Raw genomic sequence first — 16,379 nt, forward strand, 5'->3', positions numbered from 1 at the left:
AGATGCGCCCGCTTGTCTCGTTCGTTGCTCCAGCGAACATGCCTGGCCGACCTGAAATCTGTTTCGGGTCATGCGAGTCCGTTCTCTAGAGGAAAGGATCTCCTCTGGGGACTTTTGTCCTCGCCGGTGTACCCGTTGCGTGCAGACCACCAGAGCTTCGTCCGGTCGCCCCGTTCCTCGCGCCGTCTGCTTCTCCCGGCTGCTTGGCGCTGCGGTGATCTCCCGCCTCGGGAGGACGCGACGCTCACCCTTCCTGCAGGCCCAGGAGGGTCGAGACATGCTGGCATGATTGTCAGCGCAGCCGCCAAGCGAGCTATATTTGGTGGATGTCGGACGACGTTCGCTGCATCTGACGCAGGATTCCCTCGGCCATCCCCACCGTGCAGTAGCTCGTCTGGCGACACCACCGGGATGAATTGGCAACTCAAAAATGCGAATGATCGCCTGCAGATGCCCAGACTCCTCGTCCAATTCGACGCCGTCTCGCTGATAAGCCGCGCCCAGAGCGTCGCATCGCGCACGCACATCACCGCTTATCTGCATCCTCCACCGGAGCTCCATAGGTCATGCCGGACTAGCGAACGAGTTGGTTACTGTAGTCTCCTGCGTGCCTCGACGTCATCCCGATCGACCTAGGCTCCTCCAGTAACTATCGTCAGTACAATACCTGTGGGTCCCCACGAGGTACATACCGAACCTAAGGTTGCCTCTGCCCCTCCACGTCAGCAGCCATGGCCTTTTCGCACGAAGGGAATCTGCAGCGCGCGTATCGCAGGCAGCACAGCACCGCCGACGGAAAAAGTCACTACCACAATCCATCCCGCGTATCGCGAGCAGCGTCGCTACTTCTCCACAGGGTAAAGATTACCCCGGACCTAGATCTGGGGTCCATTCGCCCGAGGCCGAGGGTGACGGATGATGGAGAGATAGCGGCGGGAGCGCGAAGACCGGGATCGGTGCCGGGAGACGCAAAGTGGACGCAGATGAACGACGTAGGATCATCCAGCAAAAGCAAAGCATCCACGGATGTCTCCATAACCCCTTGAACAACCTAGGGCGCTCGGCGCCGCCAAGGACGTCCCAGCGGTGGCGGAGCCGGATGGATACTGACGGTGCGACCGCCGAGGCTGGGCGTTCCTTGCGCGCAGCGGTCGTCAGGCGAGAATACGATTTGCACGGAGTCGGTAGTCTGAAATGATAGAGCTTGGCGGCTTGGCGAGGCACCCCCGGTGCAACGCCGGATCGAGAGGGCGACCACTCCAATCATACTCTGTACAAGTCGAGGCAACGGCGAAGGATGGGGGAGCATGCAGCGCACTGCGATTACGGGAACACAGCCGCCCGCGGCCCCGGCTGGAGACCGCAGGATCAAGAAGCAAAGCCTATCAGAATACATTGATACAGTTCAAGAGGGAAAGAAAAACACAAATTAGCGGGCCGTCATGAAGAATGCGCCTCCGATCATCTCCCCACTCTCCTCTGCTATGGATCTTCGTGTCTTTTCGCACCAAAGAGGTCATCACTGCGCTTTATGTTACACATAATAGAAAAAAGTAGGGGAAAAAGGTAGAAGAAGGGGGTGAAGAGAAAAAGGGCAAAACAGGGTCGAGGGTCGAATCGTTGCATCGCTCTAGAACGCACGGTATCCGGTGACTTGCGGTGCGATACCGTTGGCCTGTTGCCCGTACGGCATCGGGCTGGCGGGGGGCGCAGGGCCCTGGGTCAGCATGAGGCGCGAGCCACCCAGGATTGGGGTGTTGTCCTCCTCGGTCTTCTGGGTCTTCTCCTTGGATTTGCGCTCCTCGTTGTCCTTCTTGAGCAACTCGATCGTGCGGGTCTGCTCGCAGAGGAAGTTGATCATGAACGGCATGGTGAAGTCGTGCAGGCCCTTGCGCCATGAGATTTCCATGATCACGTCGGGGCGGATAAGGTCGTAGCAGGCATAGAGCATGCCCACGTAGCACTCACGACTTCCGATGTCCACAAACTATTCAGAGTTAGCTTTGTCGTAATCATCAAGAAGAGAAGAAGACATACGTAGCGTAGAAGATCTTCCACAACCTCAGACTTGGCAGAGATAGCCGCCGTCTCAATAGCATCCTTGTAGAGCTTGTCTTGCTTGGAGAGGGCAATCGACTTCTCCCAGCGCTTGTTGTTGCGGTAGATGTTGGCCGCAATCTGGCGGAAGAAGATGAGGTCATGCTTCTCCAGGCGCTGCGCAAGGTCCACGGCATCAAAGTTGTCGTAGTTGTCGACTGAGTCACGCAGAGTCTTGTAATCCTCCTCCTCGATCAGAAGCTCGTTGATAGCGTCGTTGACAGCCCGCTTGTTCTGGGTCTGCACGTTCAGCAGGAAGGGCTTGATCAGAGGGATGTTGTCCGAACTCTGGAAAATGCGCACGACGCGGTTGACGTCAATGCGGGGAGTCAAAACTTGAAGCAGGTCGGTGATCAGGAGCGGCTGCTCTTGCAAGTAGAAGTTCAGTGAACGGTAGTAGATCTCCAGGTTGGCAACCTTGACGATGATATCCTTGAACGAGTGGTGCTCCCAGGCGTCGGCAGCACGCTCCATCATCGCAAGAGCGGCATTGTCCCACTCATCGTAATGACAGTACAGGAAGACAAGCTCCGGCCACAGGTTGGCCTCCTCGCAGGCGCGGATCATCTTGGGGATATTGATGCGAGACCAGAAAAGCTTGAGGTGTTCCATCACGCGGTCGGGATGGTACTTGGACAGAGCAATGCCCAGCTCGGTGAACATACCCATGTGAGCACGCTCCAAGCCCAGACCAGCCTCGAGGACGGAAATGAGCTCATCGAAGTAGCCATTGCGCTCGTACTGACGAACGAGAGTCTGCAACTCTTCGGCGTGAACGATAAGGTTGAGACCACAGATCTGAGCTAGGCGGAATTCTTTCTTGTCAACACAGGCCTCGTTGACCTGCTTCCAGACCTTCACGCTGTTGGCTTTGCGGGCACACTCCACGGCAGCCTGGTATTCCTCAAGATGCACCAAAGTGGTCGCCAACTTGGCCCAGTTCGAAATGCTAGTGAAGAAAATTTTGGCGGCCTGGTGATATCCCTCCGCGTAGGCCTTGTCACCGGACGCTTCAACATCAGCCACATTAGTGGAGCGGAGGAAGTCCTCAAGCTCGTTGAGCTGGTCCAGACGAGCGAAGCAGAAGGCGAGACCAGTGTCGATGGCAGGCTCCCGAAGAGTCTTGCGAGCCATGCGAAGGAACTTGACAAGGTCCTCATCCTTGCCAGCATGAGTGGCAGTCTCGATCACCTCGTTGTAATTGGACGGGTCACCGGCGCGGATGTAAGATTCAATCGAGTCGGAGACACGAAGACCATCGAGTTGCGCCTTGGCAACCTTGCTCCAGACATCAGGCAGCTCGACACGCTCGGCGAACTCCTGTGCGCGGTCGATGCTGACGATGTTCTCAACGAGCACGTTGACTGCAGCGAGGTGGTTGGTGACCTTCTTATAGATCTCGAAAGCCTCCTCATAAAGTCCAACGCTGATACACATCTCCGCAATCTCGTCAGCGGAGAATTCATTGAGCTGGTGGATGTAGTCCATCAAGCGGCCCTTGTCAGCCTTGGCAGCAGTAAGCATGAGCAAGTTCTGCAAGCTGGTATTGTCGCTGAAGGGCGAGGGCTCGAGGATAATCTTCTCCAGCAGCTCAATCAGCTCACCTGGGAGATCAGCATCGAGGAAACACTTGACGGCAACGGAAACCTTGTCAGGCTCAGTGGACTCCGGCACCGCAGTGGCGACAACCTGGTCAACAAGAGAACGGCGATGGATGTTGTTCTCGCTCAGAACGAAGTTCCAGACTTCAGCATCGGCACGTTCAACAAGGTAACGAGCCTGAGCACGGTACATGGAGTTCTCGTTTGTAATGCTGATGAGCTCCAAATCGTTCTGGCCCTTGCGGTAGGCGATGTATGCGAGGTTGGGGTCGCGCTTCTCGCAGTACTTTCCGACAGTCAAGGTATCATACAGATCGTTTTCCTTGAGGAATTTCTCGGGGTTGTTGTTGCTGTCAATGTAAATCTTTGCAAGGGCATTGTAGACAGCCTGCTGCTGGTTGCCGCTAGCCAGGGTGGCCTCAAGGAATGGCAGGAGCAGCTTGAGACGGTTGCGGCTCTCAACCTCGGAAACAAGCTCGTCGATGGGGATGACGGATGGGTCAACCGTGGACAGCAGGTTCTTAATGATACTCTCGTCACAGTCGACATCCAGTAAGCCGCCAACCACAGCAGGGGCACGCGAAGGGTTCACACGTTGCACGTACACCTCAATGGACTTAAACTGCTGGTTCTGGTAGAGGTACAGGACCAAGTCATGGATGAAGTTGAATCGATCGCAGACAATGATGAGGGGCAGTTGCTCGGTCAGGTGAGCTTCCTTTAGGAAGTTCTTGACCTTCTCCGCGTTGTAATAGTTGCTCTCACGGCAAATACGTTCGACCTCGGTGAGTTGGCTCATGGCAGTGGCGGCCTCAATGTACTTGAAGTGCACCTCGGCGTCCTCGCTGAGGTTGACGATGCTTCCAAGGTAGTAGTAAAGACCCTCAGCAGTACGGTACTTCTCGAAGAGATCGATGAGGCGGTTAGAGCCGAGAAGGTCGGAGAACTTGGTGGCAATTTGGACCACAGCCTGCAGGTTCTGGCGGATGTTGATCTCGAGCATGGTGTCCATGCAGTCAAGGGTTTGCTCAACAGACAGGCGGCCAAAGTAGGACATCAGCCACTCAGGGGTCAGCTTGTCAGTCCGGACAATGTTGCGCTTGATGACAGCAGGGTCATCGGTGTTCTCCAGGGCGCGCTGAATGAGCCCAGCATTCTCGCAAAGCTGAGCGACACGGGGACGATCGTAGTGGGTGAAAATCTCGTTGCCGAGGATAGCGTCCGCAACCTGGGGCGCATTCACTAGATTCATCTCCAAAAGTCGGGTCTGGAGGTGACCATGTTCGGGCTTGTTGTCCTTCAGAGCATCAAGGAGGAACGAGGTGGCCTGCTGAATCATGTTCTGGGACAGGAACACATCAACCACACGATCAAGATCCACTAGAGCGCCGCTCTCTTCGTTGGCAAGCTGAGTAGCGAACTCCGCACCCTTATCGGGGTTGACCCGCACAATGTGCTGGAGAAGCTGGGTGTAGTCTGGCTGGTAGCCCACTTGGTTGGAGTAAGAGAGAATTTTCTCGAACTGGCCCGTCTCCGCGAACCCAGCGACGACCTTGTGGGGGATATTGGCCTGGAGATACACAGTCAAAGCAAGAGACATGTCGTACGGGCGAATGATATCTCCAAGTTCCTCAGAGGCCTCCAGCTTGTTCTCACGCATCCACTTCTCCAGCAAATGCTTGCGGTTCTGCTGCAACACAGGACGAACCAGCTCCACGCTCTCGTAGCGGTTGAGAGATCCTTTGTCCAGCAGCATTCCGAAGTACTGCAAGATGACGGACATCTGGCCCGTCTGGGGAGCATTCTTGAAACGGTTGATAGTTTCTGGTGTGCGGAGGAAACCACGCGGCGAGTTGGCAGCAACCTTGGCAGCCTCGGGGTAGTTCCCACTGTTAATGAGGGTGTCAAATTGCTGCTGGTAGAGGTGGTCGGCGCCCGGGAGTCCAGCTCGAGAGGCAAGCTTGACCGCGAGAGGCGACATAGCCGGGTTGCCCATCAGATAATCGATGATGGTGTTCTCATCAACGCTGACGGACAGGACTTGACCCTTCCGGTTCACACCGACCAGGCCAGCGCCGTCGTCATCGGGGGCGGTGGTGAAGATCGTTTCGCTGGAAATGCGGTTCATGAAGATGCAAGTACCGGTCTCGAGATCGTACAGGTGGATGAAGCCGTACTTCGTAACGAGGTAAACAACATCGTATTTGGTGGACACCTGCATGGCTACAGGGAAGTCATTGACCGCCTCCTGAGGGAAATAAACCTCTACGGCCTTCTTCGGGAATCGAGGGTTGGGTTCTTGGTGGTCGATCTCGGCAATCTGGAGCTTTGCGCCGGTTGAAGAGCGGACAGCAAAGGTAAAGAGGTGGTGGGGTAGGGGAGAGCCCTCAACGTTGATGGAGGCGAAAGCGGCTGCGTGGCCCTCAATGAATTGCGAAATCCCGCGGTCTTTCGAGTAGAGCTGCATTGAACCGACAACACGACCCTGCTGTTGACTGATACCAACCACCACCATCCACTTCTCTTCGGAGTTCACGCGGTAGTTGATGATTTGGCATCCCTAAAGTCAACGCATTCGCAAGTCAGAATGACTGAACTCATTGTTCATCCCTTTTCACATCATGCTGCACGTACCGAGAGATTGGGAAGTCTATCGAACATCTTCACAGGGCTTTGCTGGGTGGCATCGTAGACATCCCAGTGGTAGACGGCAGTGTCGGTAACCAGACCCAGGGACCTCTCGCTGTACCACTTCCAGTAGACGATGTCCTCGTTCATCACCGCAGACTTGAGCTTTGACTTTGCGCCAAGGTCGAAGATCTGAATTGTTCGCCCTTGAGCCTTGAGAGCGATAATATTCTTGTTCCAGTGCATGATCGCACTGTCGGCGTTAATCGGTCGGCGCATGACGTCGTTGTTGTTCTTCAGGTCGATGATGATAACCTGCGGCTTCTCGTCCTCATCGAGCTTTTGGCGGACACAGACATAGTGATCCGATTCTAAAGTCTGTGAAGGAATTGGCCCGTTAGCCGCGTCCGACCGTCTTTGTTTTGGTTGGGCGTAGGGTACTCACACATGACGTGAAGCCAATAGATGCCGGCTAGAGAGAAGAAAGAATGTCAGTAAGCCGCAATAAAGGTGTCGAGATGTCCTCCGGGGCGACCGGTGCATCTGTCTGGCAACAGGAGCTTGTCGCGAAGCAACCCCCGAGGGGAAGCGCAGGAGGGCTGAGGGACGTACCGCAATGCCGACATTGGTCAACTGTGGAGATTAAGCTGTCAGTGTTCTGGATGTAGGAAATTGGGGGTGCACTCGGAGAGGCAACGTACATTGACCAGCTCTGTAAACTTGATGGGAAGCGGCGCCATATTTACTTAGGCCGCAGTACGACCTTGACCACCCCAGGCAACGCCACGCAAGTAAAGTAGATAAATGAAAGAAAGGAGAGAAAGGGAGAAATGAAGTCAGGAAGGAGTGAGGAAGATGGAGTGGAAGGGAGGGGGAATGGGGGAATCTGATGAAGCGGAAGTGACCTCAGGAGGTCCGGCTGTTGTCGTTGCTGAGGTGTCGCTTATGGGGAGCGTCACGTGAGGGGACGGGCGCTTGGCGGCGTTGGGGATTGATCGTGCGTCATTCAATGGCCCACGCCGAACGTGAAGGTGGATGGGAACGTGCAGGAAGATGCTCAGAGATGAAAAGTGGGAGAGGTTTCTTTGGAGAGATTCTTTCGGAGCCCAATTTCAAGCAAGATGATATGCTTTCGGCAGCCTTGGGCCTTGGATTCTCCGGCAGCGCTCAGAACTCGGCGAGCTAGGTCAACGACCCATGTGGATAGAGTATGTTTGGAGAAAGGGATGCGACAAAATGCCAAATCCAATTATCTCCCAGTCATATCTGGCAAGGCACCAAAAGCGTCCTACCTTTCCTCCCCAATGGCAAAGCCTAAATATCAAAGGCTGAACGACTTCAGACTGGTACTATCTAAGTTAGGACATATTCGACAACATACCAGGCTGTAAGCTCACAGGGCAATTGCGTTCTGTGAGAATCCCGAGGTTATCTCCAACCTTCGGTTTCCATAATGGTTGTTTACTCGCAGCCAGTACAGCCGCTATACAAGAATCTACCATCATGGGGGGGGGGGTTATCTCGCCCCTGCCCGATAAACACAGCAAAGATCAAATCTGCTCGGCCAATTGTATTGTCACGCCAGCCGAGGGGTGGGTTTGCAACATGGTTTAATAAATAATAAGGCAAAAGCTGTGCTATTCAATGCGCAGTCCTCACTTCCGCGTATACACACTCAGCATGTCTGTTCCTTTCGCCACCTCATAAGAACGAGCAGGCTTCATGTACAATATTCTACGAAATTCCCCGTCCTCCCTTTCTTCGGCATCTTTTTCTTTTCCGTCATCTCCCACGTCCCCGACAACCACGCCGTCCAGTCCCTGAGAGAGTAGATTCCAGTGCACCCCCTTAAGGCCCCACGGAGGCCCCGGAAGCCTGGGGCTTTTATACATTGGAAATTCCAGACAAATAAGCAGACCACCTGGCTTAACGGCCCGCGCCATACTCTTGGCCCAGCTTTTTCGCTGTTCTGGGTGAAGAGCACACAGAAACTAGCCAGTATATTAGTCGCTCAAACATTCAAACCAGAGGGCTGGAGCACGCTCACAGTATAGTCATATATGACATCGAATTTGGTCGAATGATCGACACTGCTTTTCAAGGCCCATTGAGAGGAAAAGAAATCCCCTTGGAGAAAGGTGGCAGAGCCGCGGGAACCAGACCAATGCTGGTCAGGCCCGAAATGGTATGACGAGGGGCTCGCTATTTCGGCATCTGCATAGGCTTCCGCCTCTTTGACTGCCGTCTCTGATATCTCCAGACCGTACGCGTCGAATCCATGCAGTGCTAACATGACCACGTCATAACCTCGACCGCAGCCCTGTTACCCGCGAGTTAGTGGGAGCCTTCTTTTCAGACTTACTAGTCGCTGCAATTGAAACAATACTGACTGGGACCAAGGCCTTTTTTCTTCGACCCTCTGGAGTCATCGGGTTGAGGAGCTGCTTCTCCTTCTCGACGAGATCGACCAATGCTGGAGATGCCTTTCCCCGATCCCAAAGGTCACTCTCGCCCGCATCCCATAATTTAGACCAACCGGAAACATAATCCTCGACTGACCTAGTGAGTGTTCAGCCTTGATCGTCCATACTGGTGAAACGCAGACTGTTTTCGCTTCATCGATAGCGTTAGTCGGTCACCCCACTAACCGATTAATAAACGTATTGAGGAGTCGGCCTCCACTAACAGGTCCCGGGTTCTCTTGAGCCATCTTATTGAGCAGCTGTCCTTGAAGGAAGTCAGTTGGCGCTCCAAGAGGGTTTGCAATCAAGTTGGAATCGAATCCACACGGGAGATGCAGTCGGTGAACACGTGACCTGGCTCTATTTCATGAGTCCCAAATGAGTGGAAAAGATGGAGGGGGAAAGCAGGCGAATAAAGCAAGACGAACTCCAAAGAATTCAAGCCTGCGCATTCTGATTTGTGATGTGAAATGGTCGAGCTTTGACACATTGGCTCCACCTGGTCTTGAGTTTCTCCACTCTGAAGAAGCAGGAAAGGTGTCCTTGACCGAGATCTTCACGTCGCATTCATCTCGACCTCCTGCGTGGGTATATATTATATGCGAGTGCCGCTCTTCGTCGCGACGAGACCAGATAAGCGATGAAGCACATTTTATGAAGATTATAGTAACAACAGGAAGTCATCGTCTTGCCAAGATACTGGCCATTGATATTGATTATTATACAGACATGTTTCAAAGTCATCCTCGTACCATCAGTTATCACACCCTGGCTCGGGGGCAGCAAAGGCACGACCGCATTTCACCGTCCAAAAGACCTGATTTGCAAACCAGTGGAAGCTTTCGGCATTATCAAGAGCAAGTGCTTTGTCCCCGACAAAGGTATCGTACGCCGTCGCATGTGTGTGGTCATCAGTTCCTTCCTTCAACGGTGGCGAGACTAGCGCCGTCCAATGCGAGTATTCATGGATGAGAATCGACCCGAGCGTGACCATCGCATCTGACACCCGAGTGTCCAAAGAATCGCAAGTAACTGCCTCAACTCTGGAGTTGCCCGTCCCATAACTCTTATCGATCCCGCCATTGCGAAAACCACGGTCGCAGATGACTATACTGGCGGCGTCATGTCCTTCATAAGTAGTCGTTTCCGCGTCGTCCTCTGGCAGACAATTGTAGTTCCCTTGGGAATCTGGATAGTCCGGCCGAATAAAACCTTCACCTAGAAGCTCACTCCCGTCGTACGGCGACGGGCCGGTGATATCTTGAAAGACCTCTATAAAATGATTAGCACTTAATTCTCAATTAGATGTTATAAGTCTAGTGTCGAACACACCCAGGACTGTAGATTTATCGGTTGGGTAGAACCAATTGGGCAGGATTGCATCGATGATGGTCTCCGGTGCAGTCAGCACAGATTTGGATATAGTCAAGGCATCGCTGGCGGCGTCGACGGCCTGGACTCGCTGTTGAGCGGTGGCGAATTTGTCCGATATCGTCGGGCTGTCTCGTTTGAAGAATGCAGGCACGGCCAACACAACCGCTGCCAAAAAGACTTGTAGTAGAATGCTAAGCAGCATTTGCGCCACAACTTCCAGGGCTGGATCTCCCAGCCAGGTCTATTATCTGGTTTCAAAATGCGCCGTTTGGTGTGATTCACTGCTTTTAAGTTCCCCGTGAATCCTGCGGCAAGACCGGATGGCCCCTGTGTAGCGAAAATTGCGTCTTAAACCCGTGTAGGAATTAGTACTACTCCTAGTAGGAGTAGTATAACTGTGACACCTACAGTAGAATGTGGGTCTCCAGTAAGCCTACTCAATTCGAAGGGGGCGGAAAATCTAATATTACAGTTAGCGTGCTTTAACATGCTATTACATATTATAAATACAGATCGGACTTAGCTATTATCTTACCTAGGTATATATTAAGGTAAAGAAAAAGTAAGTTAACAAGGTGATAGTATAAGCGTTTATTAAGCGCCCAGGAATCGCTTATACTATAAATAGAAGATATATATGTAGATATATATATATACATACATACATACATGTAAGGTCCTGACCCAGGAGAGCCCCACCCCTTTATGATTTCCCGAATAGGTAAGGTCTATAATTAGTTTTTTTGGTGGTAAAATTTGTCTAAACCTTGTATTAGCATAAATCCACAAGTCAGGCCCCTATTCAGGCGTCGTAATCTTTGGTGCCCCAAAATATCGAAGGGTGGAGCTGTTAGGACTGGCTCTGCGAGGCAGTCCGATGAGCTGATAAAAGGATTAGAGTGAAGAAACCAATGACTCGATTCTGAGTGTAAACTAATCGCTGGCGTGCTATCTGTGTGTGCGCAGGGGTGTAAGTCCCTGCGCGGTACGGCGGCCCATAGAGACCATATGTGCTGTCCTGCGAGGGCCGGGGTCGTAACAGGAGCCCAAGTATAGAAGATCTCTTAGATTCTATGAAAGGTATTCACAATCCCAGCCAACGAGAATTATAAGGAATCTATCCACTCCTCATCCATGTCAATCCAAGTTAGTTTTCTTATTTCGAATAAACCATAGCTATTTCAGGACTCGCATAAGACAATTGAATTATGGCGGCAGGGTCCATTTTTGGCCCTAAACGATTCGGCTATTCCTCGTATAGAAAGTACTTAAGGCACCCAGCGATATACGGATCCCTATGATACGGATGAAACTCACTCAGTGATATAAGGCATCCAGTACTTAACAGTCAGATTCAGGGGGCTGACAGGTCTATCTAGTAGACTCAGATTGGCTATTTTCATAGAGGACGAAATGAATATCATGGGTCTTGTATATGCACAGAGACCCGTGTTTACCTAATATATTAAAGGCACTGCAGTTGCGCTGTTCAAGAAAGAATTAATTCACTCCACAAACATCTATCTTTTGCTTTACTGTGATTTGGTCGTCCAAAATGATCGCTTTCAGCCAAAAGGCTTTGGCTATAACTGTCATCATCATGGATCTCTCCTCTGCTGCTCTGGCATGTCTTGAACTCAGTGGCAAGACGACCTACGTTGATGATGGTACCTCGTATATCTTAGCGACGGAAACAGCGGGCGAAGTCCAGACATGCTATGGCCCTATCAAATCAAGGGACAAGAATCTTCGTATGTCTCAAGGCCATGGATTCCGTTCCCCATTCTGTGTTATAAACTAATCCTTGATATAAAGCCTGCATCGATGGCTACTCGCTGAATTATGACCTCACTGATAACTACCATTCTGGGCATCTGCCAATCACCTACTGCAACCCTGAAAATTGGTATATCACTCATTGATTATTTTAATAGGGAGCTTTATAGCTAACATCGTATAGTTTCCAGGGCATTGAAATCCCGCTTAACTGCGACACCACGGGCGATTGCACGTTCATGTACCATAAATTCTGTCATTAATATTCATAGTATGATACAGGCGGTGGACTGTCAAATGGGGGGCCGCTCAAAATGTCATGAGTGGAAAGGAGGCTATTCCTTGCCTTAAAGTTCTTCATTTCAGGGTCGTAAGGGAGGAGCTGGACCTGGGAGCGGAGACGGAAAATACACTGCGAAGCTAGCTGTGAAGATTGCACCAAATATATCATCCAATGTTGTAATTCTGCCACTTTAGGGCTTTGCCTTGTAAATAAGGGACATTTTATATGGCCAATTAGTATATTCTTTGCACGGAACGGAGAGAAATTGTGGAGGTCTCGCTTCTGATAGAAGTGCCTTCGAGTGTTGATGTGCGCTCTAAGCTCGTCAAGCTCATGATGATAGGAAGAAATGCCCTTGTTCTGAGTGAAATGGCTGAATAATTTCTAGAAGTGGAATTCTTCATAGAAAAAAGAGACGGTAGACACTAGACCTGATCGTCTAGCTCGCTGTCAGCGGAGGCTACGTGATCACAGAGTAGAGGCCACCTGGATACACCCAGGCCTCCGAGTTTCTGCAACCTTGTAATCTCTAAAAAGGAAAATACATGTCGATGATCTAGGTCTCTACATACGGGTTTACCTTACCTTTGGAGCGTATGTTTATTACATACGGTACGATAGCAACGCACGGCTAGGATCTCCCAGGGTTATATACCTAGTGGTGTGTCATTCCATAATGACGTCTCAGCCTCTAGCTCCTCCTCATAGTCATTGCCTGCGAATGCATCTCGAACGATCCGCTGAATCCCCGGAGATCCTTCTGCACCATACATAAGCTCTGTGAACTCCCAGTATTCAGGATAGAAACCAGCGCATTCCCAGTCCACAATCCCAGACAGGCGTCCGCGGTCGATGATAATATTGCTAGGGTGAAGATCGGCATGGGTGAACACAGATCGGTACGGACGACCGTGGACGGCCGCAATCTTAGCTTTTGTCTCATTGCGCACGTATCTGTGGACGAGGAAGCGATTGAACTCAGAAATCAGGTTGAACGGACCACAGGTGCCGCATGGTAAACGGTGATCCTTCAACGGGCCTCCATGACTGTTGCTGAAGAGGTGCGAAGTCTGGTTCGGAATCCTCCACAGCTGTGACAAACACCCCCTCAGATCTTTTGATAACCGCTCACGCTCTGCGTACGAGAGGCGATGGAAGACCGTATCCAGTGTTTGTCCGGGAATGGCTGTCATGATAAGAACGGGGTGCGTCCCTTGGTAATCATCCACCCACAGGGGCGCTGGGATCGAAGTGTATCGCTCCACTAACCTCAACGCCTCAACCTCGTTCTGAGAAGAGCCAGTGCATTCTTTTGCATATAGCCCAAGTGGTAGCCGATGGACGAGGCCGGTGAAGGACCGCGGGTAGAGGTAGCTACCTAGTTTTAGGAGGACCCGGTAACATTGAAGACGTATAAACCTCGGCACGAGATTCCAGAGAGATCGGAAAATCTTCTGTGTCGTTTTGTTCAGGCAGACTAAACGAAGTGGCCAAGTCAGCCTCAAGAGGTTCTTATTCCGGGGGTCAGTGTCTTATACATAACGGAGGTGACGGCCAACCCTTGGAGATTCGCTCTTCAACATAGAACAAGTGCAAAGCGGTCGCAATTCTGTGATGAGTTCGGAATAAAAATGGATCTGGAAGAGGAAGATTGGCGTCTCGAGTCTTCATGTTGAACATCTGAATTGACTGGTTCCATGGGTTTCCATCACTGAGAAAGAGCCCATCACAAGGTTCAGGCCATTGCCTAGAGACAAAGTACTGGAAAGACGTCAGTGGGGAATGCTTGTAGTGTGAGTCAGATTCACAGGGATACCGACAAAAACTTCGCTGGCCAATTTGATTTTCATCTCGGTCTCATCATTCCACTGGTCCTCAGTATCTGTTGGGGGAAACACTTGGATATGTCCATTCCGAAAAGCAGAATGTATGCTAGGGGAGAGCAAGATTAGGTTTCTCAGTTGGGATTCCAACGTTTTCTTCTGCAAGAGGGCCTGAAGCTCGGATGTCTTGGCAGGGCTCAAGAAGGCTTGCAGAAGGGGGTAAAGAGAGCCCTAGTAGTAGCAGAATACCATTTCAGCCAGGTCATCAATTTACTTTCAGTTCTAGGTGCCTGATCAGAGCCTACCTGCGGATCCATGTCACTGCCATCAAAAAGGCTTGGTGGGATTACCCAGGCATAATCGACAAAAATGGATATGTCGGGGTCCGACGGCTTCTGTTTCAGCATAAAGCACTGAGAATCGTCCCGAGATTCGACTAAAGCTCGCGCTTCGGGCGATACATGGTCTCGCCGGGCCACTGACTTGATCTTTAGTGGAGGAAGAGCATCGCGTTAGGCTCTGACGGACACTTAGTGACGAGCAGCTTCCATTCAAGCTTTAATTCTCGCAACACTTGCTCAGGAGATTGGCCGGGGTGGCCTTGGATCATTTTCCAAATATACTGAGCAGCATATTCTGGGTCGACGGCCCCGTCGAGAAAGGACCACCAGATCGAGTGCTCGATTGGTGTGAGTTGGGTGGATTCAATTAGCCGGATAGTGGCATTATACCTTCCTAGGAGAGGTGTCATTCTCGAGGACCAGCGCAGAGTGTACTATCAATGTCTCATATACTTCTGTCCGCTGTTGGACGGTCCGACGATGGAGATGATGTTGATTGAAGTAGGCAAGCTTCCAAGGTTGGAACCTTGGAAGGTGCAGGGGAGGAGGGTTATGTAAGCCACTGCTGAGCACCTTACAAGAAGTCAAGCTTGGAATTCGTTGGCTCGTCCAACTTGGACAAGACTCATTATCTCCCGGGTGTGTTACATCCATTCGTCCTCCCTGCATTGTCTCATAGCCACATAGAACTTGAATGGTCCGTATATAGACAGAGCCCCGGTAGAGAGTGCTGTACAATAAGGGTTTTGGGTGTGTTTGTTTATTTCCGTTCAGAGTATTCTACGCGATGCCATTCCAGAATAAAAGAGTTGCGAGGATCTTCAATTGTCTAAAGCTGAACGTAGCCCGGGGAAGTATCTACTCAAAGCTTAGACATCCGTCGACGTCGACAACTGCTCCCATTCACTCAACTGACGCAGTGTGTCTTCACACTTCTTGCGAATGGTCGCGACGGCGTCCGTTCCCAACGCAAGTGAGGCCGGCCATTCTTTGCCCGCTGCGCCATTCTCACCCTTTACGACATCGATGACACGTTCGACGCCCCTTCTAGCGTCGCCGGCCTGGTTACCGTGTAGACTGTCAAATTGACCCTTCAGGGTCTCCGAGATCTCGCGGTAGTCTTCGAACTTGGATGGTGCGGTCTTCTTATTCGTTTCAAGCAGGAAATCGGTGCGGAAAGTCCCAGGCTCCACGAGGAGAGTCTTGAGACCGATTGGCGCAAGTTCCCGAGAAAGTGACTCGACGGCATCTGTAACTCCTGTCAGCTCAGTGTTTAAATGAGGGCTCTTGAATGTCTGTGGGCGTACAATGAATCGCGGCCTTGGAGGCGCAGTAGACCCCGACGGTTGGAACCCCATCCCAGGCCACCATTGATCCAATAAAGACGATGGTGCCAGCCTTTTTGCTGCGCATGTGGGGGAGGAAAGACCGTGTGGTGTTCAAGGTTCCGAAGACATTTGTATTGAATTGTGTCTGCCACTGGTCATGGCTGCAATGGTATCAAGGTCTATATTAGCCACGGTTGTGAATTCCACCTTGATGAGAGTGTAGCAACTCACCTAGCTTCTTCCACCACTCCGAAATGTACGTAGCCAGCGTTGTTGACCAAAACGTCAATTTTGCCGTAAGTCGCAATGGCTTCTTGCGCCTTGCGGTCCAGTTCATCTTGAGGCGCAGTGACGTCGAGCTGCATCGTTGTAGCTCCGAGGTCCTTGAAATGGGCAATTCGGTCCACATTGCGGGCTGTTGCAATTACTTTGTCACCACGATCCAGGACTGCTTTGACAAACTCCATGCCGAGGCCAGAGGAGGTGCCGGTAATCAGCCAGACTTGAGACATGGCGTTGTAGGAAATGGAAGAGAAGATGAAATGGTCGGGGCGGGGGAGAGTTGTGTGATTCTGGATCTGAAGATGTTGAGATTCAATGGGAATGGAGTCCTATTTATCTCTTCCCTCTTCCTTTTGCCAGCACAACTCATAGCTCTTGTTCTCG

General features: G+C 51.6%; 5 protein-coding genes across 5 annotated transcripts; 1 reads left to right on the plus strand and 4 right to left on the minus strand.

Annotated features, from left to right (window-relative positions):
• Positions 1–1,630: 1,630 nt before the first annotated feature.
• Positions 1,631–7,066, minus strand: N7459_005951 (uncharacterized protein; the record flags this gene model as incomplete). The annotated part of the gene is made up of 6 exons (XM_056945135.1): positions 1,631–1,987; positions 2,038–6,258; positions 6,333–6,704; positions 6,772–6,798; positions 6,939–6,959; positions 7,028–7,066. 6 exons carry the CDS (start codon positions 7,064–7,066, stop codon positions 1,631–1,633), a joined length of 5,037 nt encoding a protein of 1,678 aa, XP_056799470.1.
• A 915-nt stretch (positions 7,067–7,981) lies between these two features.
• N7459_005952 (uncharacterized protein) lies at positions 7,982–10,364 on the minus strand (the record flags this gene model as incomplete). Its single annotated transcript, XM_056945136.1, has 6 exons — positions 7,982–8,317; positions 8,374–8,646; positions 8,717–8,885; positions 8,975–9,148; positions 9,556–10,060; positions 10,121–10,364. The coding sequence occupies 6 exons, from the start codon at positions 10,362–10,364 to the stop codon at positions 7,982–7,984; spliced, it is 1,701 nt and encodes a 566-aa protein (XP_056799471.1).
• Positions 10,365–11,717: 1,353 nt separating this feature from the next.
• On the plus strand, positions 11,718–12,201 carry N7459_005953 (uncharacterized protein; the record flags this gene model as incomplete). The annotated part of the gene is made up of 3 exons (XM_056945137.1): positions 11,718–11,913; positions 11,978–12,068; positions 12,123–12,201. The coding sequence occupies 3 exons, from the start codon at positions 11,718–11,720 to the stop codon at positions 12,199–12,201; spliced, it is 366 nt and encodes a 121-aa protein (XP_056799472.1).
• A 667-nt stretch (positions 12,202–12,868) lies between these two features.
• N7459_005954 (uncharacterized protein) lies at positions 12,869–14,795 on the minus strand (the record flags this gene model as incomplete). The annotated part of the gene is made up of 4 exons (XM_056945138.1): positions 12,869–13,698; positions 14,038–14,275; positions 14,350–14,522; positions 14,573–14,795. 4 exons carry the CDS (start codon positions 14,793–14,795, stop codon positions 12,869–12,871), a joined length of 1,464 nt encoding a protein of 487 aa, XP_056799473.1.
• Positions 14,796–15,254: 459 nt separating this feature from the next.
• Positions 15,255–16,225, minus strand: N7459_005955 (SDR family oxidoreductase; the record flags this gene model as incomplete). The annotated part of the gene is made up of 3 exons (XM_056945139.1): positions 15,255–15,634; positions 15,693–15,874; positions 15,945–16,225. The coding sequence occupies 3 exons, from the start codon at positions 16,223–16,225 to the stop codon at positions 15,255–15,257; spliced, it is 843 nt and encodes a 280-aa protein (XP_056799474.1).
• Positions 16,226–16,379: the final 154 nt, after the last annotated feature.

Source organism: Penicillium hispanicum, assembly GCF_028827665.1.
Source record: "Penicillium hispanicum strain IBT 35686 chromosome Unknown utg000005l_segment0_segment0, whole genome shotgun sequence".
Taxonomy (NCBI): domain Eukaryota; kingdom Fungi; phylum Ascomycota; class Eurotiomycetes; order Eurotiales; family Aspergillaceae; genus Penicillium; species Penicillium hispanicum.